General features: G+C 43.1%; 1 protein-coding gene across 1 annotated transcript in view; it reads left to right on the forward strand.

Annotated features, from left to right (window-relative positions):
- The first annotated feature begins 4,213 nt into the window (after positions 1-4,213).
- Positions 4,214-18,060, forward strand: part of ZCCHC2 (zinc finger CCHC-type containing 2) — a 90,647-nt gene continuing 76,800 nt past the window's right edge. Inside the window, exon 1 of the mRNA XM_074202551.1 lies at positions 4,214-5,504. Coding sequence (XP_074058652.1) covers positions 4,542-5,504 — 963 coding nt within the window. The 5' untranslated portion in view covers positions 4,214-4,541. The remainder of the gene's footprint in view (positions 5,505-18,060) is intronic.

Genomic DNA, 18,060 nt, shown 5'->3' on the forward strand with positions numbered 1-18,060 from the left:
TTCTTGGGTTTTGTCATCCATAAATTTCCAGGAATCTATATTGTGCTACTTCTGCTTTCATAGTCCTTCCTTATGGTATATAATTTGGTAGATACATATTAACAATTTTTTCACCCTCTCCCTTCCTTTTCTTGTTTTAAAGCCCTTCTTGTTATATTTGTAGAAATACAGAAAAATATATTTTATCAGCCCCTGTACTCCACATATTATCACCATAGTTTTAGGCTAGGCCCAGAAATCCAAATCCTATTCTAAGACACTATCTTCTAAACCAGCTGTTCACTTTGTCTTTGATTGACAGAGATAATGAAAGTAAACACCTATTTTTTTTAGGTTTTTTTTTTTTGCAAGGCAAATGGGGTTAAGTGGCTTGCCCAAGGCCACACAGCTAGGAAATTATTAAGTGTCTGAGACCAGATTTGAACCCAGGTACTCCTGACTCCAGGGCCGGTGCTTTATCCACTATGCCACCTAGCCGCCCCAACACCTATGCTTTTAAAGTCTTCAATTTCATGCTCAAGATTTCTAGATTTCTTTCTAGCAGAAATGAATTTCCTTTTCTTTTTTTATAACATTCTTCCATCTTTCAATCTTCTGATGTAATCAAGATTCCTTTCTGCCTTTCTTATTTGATGTTACATTGAAACCTTTCTTCCATGTTTAACTAGCATAATTTATGTTCATTGAAAACCTGGTGGGTGGAGAATCATTCCTTAAAGCTAAACCCTTTTATCATCTCTTTTAGTTGGTAGAACAGAATGAACTTTAATGTAGGTAACAATTATGTGGTTCCTGCAGGAGGAAAAAAAACCAAATATGCATATGCTACACAGGTCTTTGCAAATTTACCCTGCTCTCCTTACCTGGTAGATGTGAGAACTTCAGCCCATATCCCATCTGCAATTTTTTTTTCCAGTTAATAAATGTTGATTTTGGGGATAGGTTTAGATAGGCAGTTTTTAAAACTAAAATCATATTAAATGTCTGAAATAAAAATAAATTGATTATGGGAGAACGTATGATTAACATTGAATGGGTAATCAAGAGACCTGACTAAGTGCCGCTGTATGACTTTGAGCAAATTACAGTTTCTTCAAGCATGAGTTCCTCAGCTAGAGATTGAAGAATATACTAGATGACTTGTAAGGTTCTTTTCAACCTGAAAACCTATAAAATTATCGATTATTCTTACTTAAATGTAAGCACAATCTGGTATACAGGATGGCATTAGAATTATAAAAATAATCCAGCGATATTTCTCAAGAACTTTTCACTGCAGGGAGAGAAAACTAAGAAGTATACAAAGAAGTATAGCTAGTAAAGCAAAATGATCCAGATGAACTGGAACAGGTACTTCAAATAGGCAAAGAGGCTCAGGATGAAGCAGGAGATCAGGATGGATACTATTTGACAGTTTGTAAAGCACTTTCACTTGTCCAAAGATGTTTCCCACTCCAAAAGTTAAAAAAGAATATATTTCTAATCAAAAGTAGATAACTGGTTGGGGGGGGGGGGGTTCAGTCATTGTGTACTCATCTTTTTTTCCCTTACAACAACAAAATTTTGTGATGTGAATCATAGCACAGCATGTCATCAGAAATAAAATTGCTGGTGATCCAAAGAGCAATAGAAAGGTCTGATGTATGAAAAGTATGTATGATAAGTGGGATATATTACTAGTGATGATTTCTAAGTCAGAAGTGCCATAAAGATACCATTTAGAATATAAATAAAGGAAAAAGGAGATGGATCATTTATGTCTGAAGGAGAATAATAGAAAGCAGTCTACACTTTTACCTACAAAATATCAAAAGAACAAAAGGAATATCTCTAACATATTGGGTAGCTCCTCTGGGGATGATTTCTGGAAAGAATCCTATAGGATGACAGAAATGAGTAATTTTGATATTCTTTAAAAAGAAATTAGGAGAGGGACATTAGGTAAAGCAGTGGATAAAGCAATGTCCCTGGAGTCAGGAGGACCTGAGTTCAAATTCTAATTCAGATCCTAGCTATGTGAACCTGGGTAAGGCACTTAATCCTATTTGCTTCAATTCTTCAATCTGTAAAGTGAGCTGAAGAATGAAATGATAAACCACTTCAGTACCTTTGCCAAGAAAACTCCAAATGGGGCAATGAAAAGTTGGGTGTGACTAATCAACAAAACCTACATGAAAAGTCTCTGAAAAATCTGCACATTTAAGCAGGCTGTGACAATGATAAAAATATGATCCAGTAGTTATTTATTTGACTAACAAATTCTTTTGTCATAGTATTCTTGATACTTAAGTATTCATAGAGAGTGAAAGTGGTTTCATGTAAAGGATTAAACTCTTCTATTTTTTAAAGCACAGGAAGGCACAGTGGATAGAAAGAACACTGGCCCTGTAGTATGGAGTGCCTGAGTTCAAATCTGGCCTCAGACACTTAGTAATTACCTAGCTGTGTGGCCTTGGGCAAGCCACTTAACCTCATTGCCTTGCAAAATAACCAGAAATACACAGGAGGAGGAGGAGATGGAATTCTAAAGGCAAAAGATTCTATAACTGTTGAGTTTGTCGGTTGACTGAAGAGGTGATGGGAGGCCTAGTGAATCCTTGCTGGGAAACACACAATAATGTTTTAATGAAAAGTTGTCTTTTTTCTTGATCTCTATTAGTTATCCCCTAATTTATGCTACAAGAATAAGAAAAGGAAAAAAAAGACAGGGAAAAAACCCCCACCATTCTCTAGACATCTCATGCATTATATATACAAGGCTTCTTGAATGTTAAGGCTTAGGAATTGCTTTGATTTTCTAAATTACTTCAGTTACTGAGATGAATAAGCTGGAGGCTTCACATTACCATTAAAAATCATCTTTTGCAGGTTAGGATGTGATTTTTATTTTTCTATATATAATACTCAAATACCTCTGCAAAGTTTCCTATACTGACAAAGTTGATATTCCCTCTTCAGCAAAATAGAAGTATGTTGACAAAAATTTGCAAATTAGCTAAAACATTTATTACAAGGAAATAACAATATTTTATTAATCTTTGACCAGCGCTGCTGGGTATAGAATGTTGACTATCTGTCAAACATTTGAAAAAGAGCCCTATAATAGTAAAGTTTTGATTGCCTTTTTCAAACTCAAAAATAGTAGAGCTATTAAAAATATTCCAAGTTCTTCTTTTAAACCTAGGTCTGAGATAATTGATAACTAGCAAAATTCTTGGAGGCATTAGCGCCTATTCAGAAGTGATGGATGTAGTACAGAAAACTATTCAACAGATTAGACAACTGACAAAGGAGAGGAGCTGCTGTTCCCAACCGGAGCTGCAATGATTTCCCATGTTACAGACCAAAAGATACTGTTGGTTTGACAATGTCCACATCCACTACATTATCTCTTAACTGTTCGAAATGCACTACCCCAAGCCTTAGAGGACCATCGCGACACTCCTGCATAATAGTCCTTTCTTTTATTTGGGATTTTTTAAAAAAAATCCTAAATCCATCCAATGAGTCATTAGGGCGATAAAAAAAAGAAAGAGAATCGGATATTCGAATCTTGCTTTTAGCATAAAGTACTCGATCGCTTTGAAACTTTGTTGGATGAATCCGGATTTTCAGAGTTTGGGACGCCAGGAGCAGGGCAGCACGCCCCGCACACCCTTTCCGTGGGCAGGCGTGGGGGATGCGCTCCAGCTGTATCCGGGGGCGGGGGGCGCCCGGGAGGAGCCGGGAGGTGCAAGCAGCAGCAGCAGCAGCCAGGAACGGGGGCCGAGCCCAGCCACAGTTGGGAGCAGGGCGGCGCGCCGGGACCTGCGTGCAAGCAGCCGCCAGCAGCCCGGGCGCCCACTTGTTACATAACGCGCGCACACCCGCGTCAGCCGCTCGCACACCTTTCCCCACTGCTCGCCCCCCGCACTTCCGTCTCCCTTCCCTAGCCCCGCTTCCTTCCTGGCTCGGCCTCGGAAGGCTCCGCCCCTTAGGACCGCGCGGACGCCGCGGGGGGGGGGCGAGGGGAGGCAGGAGGGGGCGGGGCCTCGGGCGGCGGGCGGCTCCGGAGGCCGATGGGTGTGACGCGCGGGCCGCGGCCCCCGGGGCCGGCCGCCGATTGGCCGGCGCGGCGGTGCGTGGATGCCGGCGGCGTCCGGCGCTCCCGCCCGCCCCCTCCACCCCGCCCCGCCCCTCCCCGGCCCTCCGCTCCCTCCAGCCCAGTCCTCGGCCGCCCGCGGGGGAGCCGCTTCTGCCCGTCCGCCGCCGCCGCCACCGCGGCTCCGTGTGTGTGTGTGCGCGCGCGCGCGGGAGGGAGGGAGCGCGCCCGGCACCGACGCGGACGGAGACACGGAGCCGGAGCGCCGCCGCCGCCGCCGCCGGGATCAGCCCGCCCCGGGGCCCCGGGCCGAGACGACGACACCGCCGCCCCGGCCCGCCGCCCCGCCCCTCCCCCACCGCACCCCAAGGCGGCGGCATGGAGGGGCTCGGCTCCTGACCGGGCCCCCCGCGCGCTCCCCTCCGCCTCCGCCTGCATGTCGGCGCCGCCTTAGCCGAGGATGCTGAAGATGAAACTGCCCCTGAAGCAGACGCACCCCAAGGAGCCGCCGCCGCCGCCGCCGCCGCCGGAGGCCGAGGACCCGGAGGCGGCGGAGGCGGCCGGGCGGATGGGCGCCAAGGAGCCGCCGCACCGGCGCGACTGCCCGCTCCCGCTGCACCCGGCCGTGCCCGCGCCGCCCGGCCCCGCGGGCCGCTGCCTGCGGGAGCGGCCGGGCCCGCTGCGCGGCTTGCTGCTGCCGCCGGGGCCGCCTGTTGCCGGCGGGGCGGCGGCGGCCGCGGCGGCGGCGGCGGCGGCGGCGGCGGCCGTGGCGGCGGCGGCCGGGGAGGGCCTGGCGCTGCAGGGCGGCTGCGGCCCCGCCTCGCCGCTCCGGGACCAGGAGCGGGTGTACGAGTGGTTCGGGCTGGCGCTGGGCTCGGCGCAGCGCCTGGAGTTCATGTGCGGGCTGCTGGACCTGTGCAACCCGCTGGAGCTGCGCTTCCTGGGCTCGTGCCTGGAGGACCTGGCCCGCAAGGACTACCACTACCTGCGGGACTCGGAGGCCAAGGCCAACGGCCTGACGGACCCGGGCCAGCTCGGAGACTTCCGAGACCCCGCCGTGCGCTCGCGCCTCATCGTCTACCTGGCGCTGCTGGGGTCGGAGAACCGCGAGGCGGCGGGGCGCCTGCACCGCCTGCTGCCGCAGGTGGACTCGGTCCTCAAGAGCCTGGGCTCGGCCGTGCCCCGCGGCCCCGAGCCGGCCGAGGACCCGGGGGACGGCGCGGCGCCCCGAGCCGACGGGCTGGGCTTCGGGGCCCAGGAGGAGCTGCTGCTGCTGTTCACCATGGCCTCCCTGCACCCGGCCTTCTCCTTCCACCAGCGGGTCACCCTGAGGGAGCACCTGGAGCGGCTCCGGACGGCCCTGCGAGGGGACCCGGAGGACGGCCACGGGGAAGAGTGCCGCTTCGCCGCCCGCAGGGCCCAGGTAGACCGGGACTGGGCTGGAAAGGGGCGGAGGGAGGGAGCGCGCGGGCGGGGAGGGAGCGCGCGGGCGGGGAGGGAGCGGCCCCCGGTGCCACCTGCGGCCCGCCGGGCCCCGGACCCCGGACCCCTGCCCTCCCTCTCAGCCCTCTCTCATTTCCATACGTTCGCCCCCACCGGCCCCAGCACAACTCTAGAAACCATCCCCCGCGCTAGAATAGCCGCAGGAAAAAATGGGAATCCAGACCTGGGCCTCCACCAACTTCTTGGGAGGCTCCGTTGATGTCTGTCTTTCTTCCTTTCTTGATTTCTTCCTTTCTTCCTTCCTTCCTTCCTTTCTTCCTTTCTCTCTGTCTGTCTGTCTGTCTCTCTGTCTCTCTTTCTCTCTGTCTTTCTGTCTTTCCTTCCATACTGTCTTGTGAACCTCCCCAAGGGTGCAATGAAAAAGTCCGGAGACTTAACTTTCCTCCTGAATTCCTTTCAAGTAGGTTTAACCTTTTAGAGTACATGCTCCAGAGCCCTGTTCTATCCCATACCAAAGTGACTCTTTAATGAGATCTGAAGGTGTTGCTTCATGGGTATGGGCTGATTTTTGGTAAAACCCAATTCATACTCAGTCTGATGACTTTCTAAAGAGTTCAGTGCTCCAAAAAAAAAATCAGATATGAATTTATTCATTTCAACTAGAAGTAGCGCAAAATACTTTTCATAAAGGAAACAAAACAAGAAATTCTAGTTCCCTTTCACTTTTGCATAACCTGGAACTTGGCAGCTTTTTGGTTGGGTTAGTATTTACACATTAGGTCCATGACCATATGTTGTTGGTTCTTAACCATTTAGACACAAAGGTCATTTCCTAAGGATCTTAGTGAGCAAGCCAGATGTCACTGGGTAGAATGCATTTGAACCCACTTTGAAACATTTTGCTTTTAAAATTGAATTTACATACAGCTTTAGAAAACTATCTTGTGGTCTAATGTAGTATTCTAGGTAAACTTTAGGTGACTTGTTTCAGAATTTAACAGGACTCATTTCTTGGACTACCTACACTCCTTCCACCTCTTTACTTCCTTTAAATCTCATCATTGGAACTCATCATGTTAAAAACCAAATGGACTGAGAAAGGATTTTTTAAGTTTTGGGCTCTTTGTCTCATAGGGAGGCATTTTTTTCCCCTTGCCTGGAAGTTTAGAGGTATAATGTGAAGGAGCTATATAAAATCATTTAACACGTTTCCTAAAGTTAGTTTGTGTATTTTAATTCTCAGAAGTTTCTTAGTATTTTTTAATGGGGGTTTTGAAGTTATACTAATGTTTTATTTATCATGGATTGCCAAATAATTTTGTCCTGGGACATAGAGGCTAGTTTTTCTTCTTTAAAATGTGTCTTCTTCTCAGACACTTAGTATATCATAGCTTCTTAGAAATCAGTCTGTGTGAAAAATCACAGTATCATAGATTAGAAGAGTTTGGGCAAACCTAGTTGTTATCTTGAGGAAAGGGATACAGATAATGACAAAATTGTTTTACCTCCCTCCCCCCAAAGCACTTAAAAAAATAGAGTTTTTGAGGCTTTGGTCCGCAGAGAATTATTCAAATTCACATCAGCAGTTGTTCAGCAGCTAGAGTCTGTGGTCAGAGATAAGTTGAAATAAAGCATGGTCCTTCCCCTATGTTCTAATCGGAATTACCTAGATTTGTGCCCAGAATGGACCAGTAACTCATGTAGCTAATCTTAATTTTGAATTTTTTACTGGAAAGTTTATTTGGAAGAGAGGATTGTTGGGAGAAGAGTGGATAAAAAAAAAAGAATTGCTGTATAAAAAGTAAACTTTTTTAGTGGGGGGAGAGGGAGATGGATCTGTATCGGGCATCCTGCCATTAATTTCAGCAAGTCATTAATTTTCAGGAAGCACCATCTATGCTGTGTTGGTGGGAGGAGGCAACTGAGCTAGGTACCACAGGTGATCCTTTTTAAAGGGTGGTTTTTCAAACTTGTCTCACCTCCAGCTAAATGCTACCTTATACCATGTTTAGTTGCTAAACGATTACTCCCTTCCTCTAAGCAGAATAATTGAGGCACATGCACTTCTCGGAAGGTCCTCCTGGCCCCACACCGCATATCCTGCAGCCGGGAGCATTCTCCTGCGCGGTCCTGTGACAGCAAGCCCATCCTCCTGTCACTGCATGCCTCATGGGAAAGGGTTGGCCGGCCACCGGGCCGCAGCAGCTGTTCCGCTGCCCTCCCCTGCCAGCTGGAAGAGAACCGGAGAAGGGAGCAGCCAGGGTCGCCCAGGGGAGGAGGGGGGTTTGAGGAATCTTTTGGCAGTCTGGGAGGAAAAGCCTTAAGCCTCATGGATGTCTGCCCCGAGGGGCCTGACGCCCGTCCCAGACTGTGCAGTGCCCTTGGCAGAGAGGATGGGGCGGGTGTGCCCCGGTCACGTGTGGCCGTGGCCCCGGGGCTGGGGGCGCATGGCGATCAGCCGTGGGTCTCCATGCGGGGCATCTCCCCTTCCCCCCTCAAGATGGCGGCGGGGGCCTCCCGTCGTCACGTGGCCACGGTAGCTCACCCCGCCCCCATTCGGGTTGGCCGGGGGCTGAGAGCGTCAGTCTTTATGTAAGCTGGGGGGGGCTGGGGAGCGGGCGGGCCCGAGGAGGGGCGAGGCCCGGGCCGGGAGGGGCGGCCAATGGGGAGCCGGGGCGGGGCCTGGGCCGCGCCTCTGGGGGGGGTTCCGGCCCGGGGTGGGGGGTCCGGCGGGCTCCGGGCCTCGGAGGTTGGAGCATCCGATTTCCTTTCCTCGGGGGCCCGCAGTTCCAGGCCGGACTCGGCCTCCTTTTCCCAAACTTTTCCTTGTGGCTCAACAAGTTGTGTGCGCCAGAGCCGGAGCCTCCAGCCGGGCCCTGGGCCCTCTGGGCTCGGAGGCGCCTGTGCTGTCTGGAGTGACAGAAAGATGCGACATGCGGCTGGGCCGGGGGGCCCATGAGCGGGGCTCTGCCGAGCGCCGGCAGATCCAGCCCGGTGGCTCTGCGGGGGCCTTGGCATAGGGCCCTCTCCCCTCACTCCAACCCTGTGCGTGTGCTGGCCGTGCCCCCACCTCCGTGATGTCATGCTCTTCTTCGAGAACTACATTCCATTTGGATATTTGCTATAATACCAAATGTACATGATAGTAGAGTAAATCTTTTTTTTAATTTCATATATGAGAGTGCAGCATTGCAAGTATTTAGTTTTAGAGAGTTGCCTCGAGGCAAGAGAAGATCAAGTGGTTTGCTAAGAGTAGGTAAGTATCTATCAGAGGTGGTACTTGAGACCAGTTCACCCAGATTCAGAGACTGACTAGACCTTATCCACCCTGAGTAAATGTTGATTTGTATTTACTTGTTTGGAGATATTTTTTGAAGTAAAAGAAATGTGTTTCTTAAATCTTAATAAGTTTCAGTAGACTATTAGGATTTTTTTTTCAAAAAAAACTCATGTGTCATGTGTCTTTATAAAACATATCCATTTTTTCATGAAATGTTGCCATCTTGTCAATGTTTATAGATTATAGGAATATAGAGAATTTTTTAGATATCCTAGGAATAAGTGTAATTTGCTAATACTAATGAATGCTGGTACCTGAAAAAGGGGTACTTTGATAGCTAGACTTGTTCATCAGAACATGAATAGGAAAATTCTTAATTGATGCTAACTTTTCAAATGGCAGAACCTATTGAAATCAGAAGCTGATTTTTTTCAACTTTTTCTTTTAATAGTGACACATTTTTTTAAACTTCAGCAAAGTTCACCATCCCATAACTTTTCTTTTGTACTTTTTGAAAGGAATTGGAGAGTTGTACCATGAGGAATACTATTCCAGCCTGTGAAAATGGCTCTTAGCCCTGAGTTGTCCCTCATTCTTGGAATGCATTCCCTCTTCAACTCCAACTGTTGACTCCCTGGCTTCCTTTAAGTTCTAACCAACTAAAATCCAATCTCTTTTGAGAACCTTTTCCCAACTCCTCTTAATTCTACTACCTCCCTCTTTTAGTTATTTACTAAATAATCTCATGTATATAGCTTGCTTTATGCATAATTTGCATCTTTTCTCCCTTTTCATTTGTAAGCTACTGGAAGGGAGAAGGGATTCTGTATTCCCAGCACTTATAAGGCACAGTTTCTGGCACGCAATAGGCATCTACTAAATGTTTCATCAATTGTTTGAGGAGATAAAACCTGCCAGTATCACAGATTTTAACTGAGGCCGTTTAAGAGCAAAGACAGATTTAAAATTTGCTGTGTCTCACTCTTCGTGACCCATGGACTGTCCATGGGGTTTTCTTGGTAAAGATACTGGAGTGGTTTGCCACTTCCTTCTCCAGTGGATTAAGGCAAACAGGTTAAATGACTTGCCCAGGGTCACACATCTAGAAAGTGTTGGAGGTCAGATCTGAACTCAGATCTTCCTGACTCCAGACTCAGTACTCTGTCCACAGTCACCTAGCTCCTTAAATGATTAATTTTAAATTATTAAATATAAATAATTCTATCAATTATGGTTTGATTATCAGTGAGCACATTATAAATATAAATCATGATATAATTTATATGAATGATTGTATAAATTTACATATAAGTTATTTATATTTTATATATCAAATGAAAATATAGAACCACAAAAAAAGGATAACTTCAGTTGTATGAGTGCTGAGTTGGACTATAGTAAACGAAATCACTTCTTCCTCTTTCCCTTCTAGTACAGTCCTCTCAATCCCTCAGGCACAAAACCTTGGAGTCATCTGGATTTCTTCCATCTTATACAGTCTATTGCCATAGCCTGTCAGTTTGACCTTCCCAACACCTCTCCTGAGATTTCTTCTCTTCTCTGACACTACCACCTCTCTAATGCAGGTCCTCCTCACCTCACAACATCCTGCTGTTGGATTTGTCTGTCTTTAGTCTCTCTCTCGCTCTCCCCCTCATTTCAATCCTTCCTTCAGCTCCTAACAGGATTTTTCAGCCTTGTCACTTTCTCTCCCCGACTTGATAAAAAAGTTATCATTATAAAGATTGAGCACAAAAAAACCCTGAAGTTCAAAGCTCTAAATAACCTAGCTTCCTTTACCTTTCTAGTCTTCTTACACTTTACTCCCTTGACATCTAATGAAGATACTTCCAAGCAGGACAGATGCATGAAGTGAGAGATGGCTTGCCCTTTGTAAGGACATAGAAGTGCATAGAAAGGAATAGAGGGTTAGAAGATGGGAAAGGCAGAAAGGACCCAGAAAGCTTCAAATACTAAACAAATGACTTTGATCTTGGAGGCAGCAATAAAGAGCCAATGGAATTTGAGTAAGAAAGTGATATGGTTAGGCATATGCTTTTAGGAAAATTGCCATGGTAGCTGTCTGGTGGGGAAACATTTGAGGCAAAGACACAGATTAGTCTGTGGTCAGTAGTCTAGGTCAAGGCTGTCCAACCTTACTTTTAAAAGTTTTTATTGAAACAATAGACAATATATTTTGATTTAGCATTCTAGTGAGCTTTGTAGTAGCTAGGCTTCATTTACTAACGCATTTAGTAAACTCACAAACAGCCACATAAAATCACCCTGTGGGCCTGCATGTGACTTTCTGAGCAGCCCTTGGTCTAGGTGATGACAACCTGAGCTGAAGTGTGTTGGCTGTGTAAGGACACAAAATGGAATGTTGCAGGGCCCAAAAGGACAGCTTTTGACCACTGACTGGATATATGGGGTGAATAAAAGGGAGAAATTGAAGATGACAGTAAGGTTTTGTGACCATGTGACTGGGAAGTATGATGATGCCATTGATGGTAAGATGAGGTTGAAAGACAGGGGCAAGATAATGAATTTTTTTCTGTTTATGTTGTTTAAGATGACTATGGGAAAATTCAGTTTGAGATGCCCAAACGAGTGTAGTTGGTGATATAGTAAGGGGGAGCTCAGGAGTGAGACTAGTGCTGGTTATAGCAATCTGAGAATAATCTGCCTAGAGATAATAATTGAACACAAAGTAATTGATGACATCACCAAAGGAAGCAAGTACATGTGGATACAAAGAAAGAGGTAGATTGGATAAATTGGAGATAATTAATAGAGGGAAGCCACTAGCATTAAGAGGAAGTGGAAAAGCCTTCTTTTAGATGGTGAGATTTTAGTTGGGATTTGGAAGGAGGGCCAAACTAGAGGAAAGGAAAAGATAAGATAGACACCTGGGTTTTAGGGGGAAGAGATCATGATTACTGAGCATGAAATGGATGAATGAATGAAAGTCCAATAAAAGATACTGATAAAGGGACTGTCAGATGGGTAAGTGGAAAATCAGGAGAGAGCAGTATCAGAAAAACTAGGACAGAAGAGAATAACTAGGGTAGAGAAAGTGATCAACTATGTCCAATGGGGCAGAGAAGTCAAGAAGGGTGAAGACTGAGAAAAGGGAGTTGATATGGCAAGAGAACATTGTTCACTGTATATTTTCACTGTTTTTATCTTGAAACCCTTTAAAATTTTTTACTTTACCTAAGTTAGTCCAGGTTTAATACCTTGGACTTGCCCCCGATCCATTAGTTTTCAGAATATTGCTACCTTATGTTTCATTAGAGAACTTGGGTGTTAGTTCTTAAAAGCTGAAAAATGCATTATTCTAGTAATGATAACAATTATAAATAAAAAAGGCCTTCAATACTTGATTATAATGGAATTTTCCTCAGATAAATAGCATATTGGCTCAGCTTTACTTTAAACTTTTTTTAACATTTTATCACAAGATTTATAAATAAAACACACTATACATATATATATGTATGTGTATATATATATATTTTTTTTTTATTTTTTTTTTTAGATTTTTCAAGGCAATGGGGTTAAGTGGTTTGCCCAAGGCCACACAGCTAGGTAATTATTAAGTGTCTGAGGCTGGATTTGAACTCAGGTACCCCTGACTCCAAGGCCAGTGCTCTATCCACTGCACCACCTAGCTGCCCTAAACATACTATATTAACAAATCTTTTTTTTTAATAATACTTTCACTTTGATTTGGCATTGATGAAATTACTTAGTACCTCCATTTGAGGTTTTTCTTGGCAAATAATGAGGTTTGCTTGGCTCATTTTACAGATGAGGAAACTGAACCAAGAATTGTGACTTGTCCAGGGTCATATAATAAGTCTGAGGCTAGATTTGAACTAGAAAATGAATCTTCCTGACTCAGACAGCCCTCCCCCCATCCATCCTTCTACCTAGTTGTCCCCCAAAGGGAAATGTGCTACCTTTTGAAAATTCAAGGAGGTCATTACTTAGCTGTGTAAACTGGAACAAATCACAACCCCAGATGGAGACACAAAGAGTCAGGAAAATGTCTGAACAACAACAGAAATAATCAAGTAGAGGCTGCATGACTGCATGTCAAGGGTATTGTAAATAAATTTCATGCTTTGAGTAGGAGTTGATTACTTGACTTTAAAGTTAACTTCGGTCCCACCAAGTCAGTATTGTTTGCTAAATGTAGTATTATGATTTAAGAACATTTCCCAACATCCCTTACTCCTTTTGAAATCAATATTTGTTGAGAGTAAGTCTCCCTATATTGCCCAGGCTCAAGGTACAGCAGTTGACTATTTCCAAGACCTGATTCCTCTTGATGGCTGTGAAAACTGATCTTGTTCCATTTCCAACCTAAACTGGCTTGTCCCACTTTAGTGGAGCTTTGGGGAGACTTGCTATATTGGTGCTAGACTGGGTGCAGACAACTAGTCAGCTTTAGCCCTACAGTATCTCAGAGTTCTTAAGTACAAGTAGACCACCAGATGTAGCTCAGGATCAGGAATCAGAGGTATTCATCACGATAACCAGCAGGTATTAATTGTCAAGTGTGTGCTACTATGTATCCTATGTCTAAAAATCTCCAGGGCGGGGGAAGGGGTCAGTAATATAGCTGATAGTGCACATATTCCTGCCATGTATCCTTTTGCTGTGCTTAATTCTGTTGAAACACCTGACACATGTGCCATTGGATTTTCCTTTTTTTGAATCTTAAAGTCTGAGGACAGTTAGGTATTATGGTAGGGATTAGGATATGATTGGATCATCACTTTAGTGGTTGCATAGAGTGAACTGGAATGGGGAAAAACTTGAGGCAGGCTGACCTATCAGCAGGCTATTTCTTGGTGTGAGGTGATGAGGGCTTTCATCAAAGCAGTGGTGACAGGAGAAAAGGGGGGGCAAATTTGAGAAAAAGCTTGAATATGGGAATGATGGAGGACATGTGAGGAGTACTCGATGACTTTAGGTTTCAAGCCTGAGAAACTGGGAGAATGGTGTTGAACTCCATTGCCTGGTCTCTATTCTAAGGCATTTAGAATGGTTACGTGTTGGGTTCTTTCCCCCATCGTTGTTCAGCAGCACATATGAGGGAGTGAAGGCAGCTAATGGTGGGAGTGATATAAGGCTGAAGGTTTGACTGATCATAATAGGGGATCTCAGAATTCTTGTACACAGAAGTTGATACATTTTTAATTGATAGCAAGATCAAGAGTATGACCATCTTTGTGTGTGGTTCAGGTGAGGTGGAGGAGTGGGTCTTGATAAATGACTAGATTAAGGAACTATAAGTGGCTACCTTATTTGAAGGGAGAGTCAGTATGTATGTTGAAGGCCCCAAGTAATTAGAGCTGGAGTTAGGAAGGACAGGAAGAAGTGTGAACTTTTGAAAAAAGGAAGGAGAGTAACCTTGAGGTCTGTAGACAACAGCTTCCAGGATTTTGATTGAGTGGTACTTATGAACCTCAAAGAAAGAGAAGTTACTGGAGATAGATAGAAAACAAGGAAGTTACTATAGGGAGGAAGGAGAATTCCAACTCCGCTGCTTTGACCAGTGAGCTGAAAAGAATGAGCGAAAGTGTCCCAAGTATTGGAAAGGATATCCAGAGAGAGACTGTGGTTATCAGTGGGGAAACTAGGATTTGATAGTAACTAGTAGATGGAAGGAGTGAGAAGAAAAAATATTTAAGATGAAAATAGGCATTCCAGGGGACATAGTAGAAAAGCTGGCTAGTATTTGGTTGTAGCTTTGGAAGGGGGGAGGAAGCGGGTTCAAGGAAAGGGAATGAAGAATTGAGTAGGGAAATAGGTTTTGAATTATGATCTATAGGAGTTTAGAGTGACTGAATGTGAAGCGTATGACCAGGTTGAGAATTCATCTGAGAGTGCTATTCTCTTTCCCATAGATGTTTGAGTTGAGACTGTGAATGCAAGTGGAAAATGAGATAGGAATTATTAGAGAATAATGAATAGGTAATTATTTAGTAAAGAGGACATTGGTACTTTGTTTCAGTGAATTAAGCTTTTCTTGCCTGGAAAAACAGTTCCTCATACATAGTTGATACTTAATAAATACCTGTTAATTACTTGGAAATGATATGTTAGGGATAAGTTAGTACAGTGACTTGAATTTTTATTTGCCCCAAGCAGCTTTTTATATATGACTGTTGTTATTTAGTCATCTTAAGTCATGTCCAACTCTTTGTGACTCTGAGGTTTTCTTGGTAAGGCTACTAGAGTGGTTTGCCATTTCCTTCTCCAACTCATTTTCCAGATGAGGAATCAGATAAACAGGGTTAGCTGATTTGCTTTGGGTCATAAAGCTATTAAGTGTCTGAGGCCCAATTTGAACGCAAGAGGATGTCTTACTGACTCCAGATCCAGGGCTCTCTTCATTGTGTTACATAGCTGCCCCTTGTGTTTGATTACTTGTTGCTTTTGTGAAGGTTAATGTAAGATAGGCTAAAAATTTATCTTTGATAAATGAAGTGGTCATATATAATATGGAATAATAGAAGCATTTCCATTTATTTTAGTTTACTATAAGTTAAGTGTAGTAAAGTAAATTTGACTATTGTATAACAATTCATTTTGATTTAATGTCATATATGTATATATACATATATTTATATATAATCTTTTAAATTTCATCAAATCATATGGAAAATGTGACTGGAAGGTTCTATGGAGTTTTGGCATTTTGGTTACCTGGAAAAGTGTTTCTCAGATAAAAGTTACACTTTCCAAAAAGTTGTCTTTTGAAAATATTTTCACTTTGGATTGTGACCTGGAAAGTAATGATTTTGAGGAGATAGTTTTGAGGCCAATGTGGGTGAGTATATTGAGATCTCAGATATAGAAGATCAGTAATTTTTAAGAGGAATCCTAAAATTTGATGAAAATCCCAGGGTGGAAAAAGTCATTCTCATTTTTAGGTCCTTTTATCTTAAAACCAATTTATTTCTCTTGATATACCTTTATGGGGAGAAATTCACATTTGACCAACTTGTTTATCACTGTATTGAGGATCCCCTTTAATGGTGTGCAAGCGAAAATAGTGTGTCTCTACTTGGTGAAGTCTTGCAAATGTATCTTTCTGCAGATGATAGGCATCATGCTGATGACCTCAACCCCCAAACATAAGATCACAATTACTGATGAGACACAATTACTGATGAGATAGTCTCTTTTTTTTTCTTTGCAAGGCAAAATGGGGTTAAGTGGCTTGCCCAAGGTCACACAGCTAGGTAATTATTAAGTGTCTGAGGTCAGATTTGAACTCAGATACTCCTGACTCCAGGGCCAGTGCTCTATCCACTTCGCCACCTAGCTTCCCCTTGATGAGATAGTCATAAATATCAATACACAAAAAAATTAGATGGATGAAAAAATGCATGGCCAATAACCTATTGTTGGTATAATAATACAAATATTTGGCACAGGTTTTGCAGTTAGAAAGTGAGTTAGTCCCAGATTTGAATAGAAGGAAGAAAGCAAATAGATTATATTTGAAAAATTGAACAGTTTTTTGATTATTTCAGAGCTACCTCATACCAAGTCAATCATTCATTAACTTAAAATTTCTTTACAGAATTTTGAGTGTGTTTTTTTGGGACATAAATGCAAGTCATTATTATTTGTATATTTGTTTATATCAGTCATGAACTCTTGAAGATAAGGTGATCAGAGAAGTAGCATGATATAATGATAAATTCCCTGGACTTTTATAGTCTGGAAGATCTGAATTCAGATCCAGCCCAGATCCTTGTTAACTGGTGACCCTGGGCCAAGTCACTTCAACTTCTTTTACCTAATCTGTAAAATGTAGTTTATGCATACATGGTAGGGTTATTTTTGGGATGGAAAAACGAAATTTGCCGTGAAAATGTCATATATTGTGATTGTACTCCATGAAGTGATGATTTTTATTGCTTTAGGGCACCTGACAACCCCCCCCCCAAAAAAAAAAAACCTTTTGAGAAACTGCAAGCCCTCCTTCTACTTTGTATTACATGATTTTCTGATTTGGTAGTACAAATGTTAATAAGAATATGCTCAGTTACTCCAGTAGTTTTTCAGCTCATTGTTCATTGATCAAAGATATCATGTTTAAGTTGGAACAGTTAAGGAGATGAAGGAGCTGAGAGAGTATTAGAAGGATCATCAATATGAAGTTAACATCTAATGAAAGTAGTTGAGGATGAAGCAAAGAAGACTATTAGCCAAATGCTCCAAGTCATTTAGGGTTAGATGGTGCCCTGAAAATGGATAGATAAATGAATGACAAGGTTCTGAAGAGGGTGATATAATCAAGTAGAAGGAACTTGAAAAAAGGTTGTTAATGATAATGGCAAAGCAAGGATCTGGAATGAAAACTTAGTTTGAAAGTCTGTTTTCTGGGTTTTTTTTTGTTTTGTTTTGTTTTACTTTGAAAGTCACTGAAAACTCCCTTAACTTCACTAGATATTTTTATTTGTAAAAAAAATAAAGGACTAGATTTTTAAATGGTCCCTTGAAGTTCTAAATTGTATGATCCTATAATGAATGTAGGAATAAGCTGACTTCCTTCTAGCCCTGTTAAAATAAGGAGACAGTACATGGAGAGGAAGGACCAGAAAATGATCATCACTTTGATGTTCTCAAGGGAAAGTTTGATTTTGTCTGGATGTAAATTAAGAAATGCAAAATATTCCAAAAGTCTTAGTGCAGCTTTAGCTATTAAAGCTTATTTCATCTTTTCCTCCACTTAATGGTATCTTAGTGAAATTTAGTAACCTTGGAGAGAACTTTTAATAGTAGAACAATAAATTCTAAGGGTATAAATGGAAATCCTGAACAGAGGGAGAAGAATTGACTTTAAGTTGCATGGATATCATAGGAAAAGAGATCTTCCTACCTAGGTATGTTTTTCTATGACAAGAATTAAGGATAGGAGAGAAGTTTAGAAGGACTCTCAGTAATAATATAGAGTATAAAAAATTAGCCCTGAGACGGTTCCAGTTGTTTGAATATTTCCAGGCTGCAGCTGGTGATTTTCATTTAGATTAAGAATTCATTTTTTCCCTTTTTAAAACAATTATTTAGTATTTTATATTCCCCAATTATATGTAAAAATAGTTTTGATATTCATTTTAAAATTTTGATTTCCATATTCTCTCCCTCCCTCCCCACTCCCATTGAGAAAACAAGCAATTTGATATTATTGTAAAGGTGTAATTATGTAAAACATTTCCAAAATACT

This window comes from Macrotis lagotis, chromosome X (assembly GCF_037893015.1).
Source record: "Macrotis lagotis isolate mMagLag1 chromosome X, bilby.v1.9.chrom.fasta, whole genome shotgun sequence".
Classification (NCBI taxonomy): domain Eukaryota; kingdom Metazoa; phylum Chordata; class Mammalia; order Peramelemorphia; family Peramelidae; genus Macrotis; species Macrotis lagotis.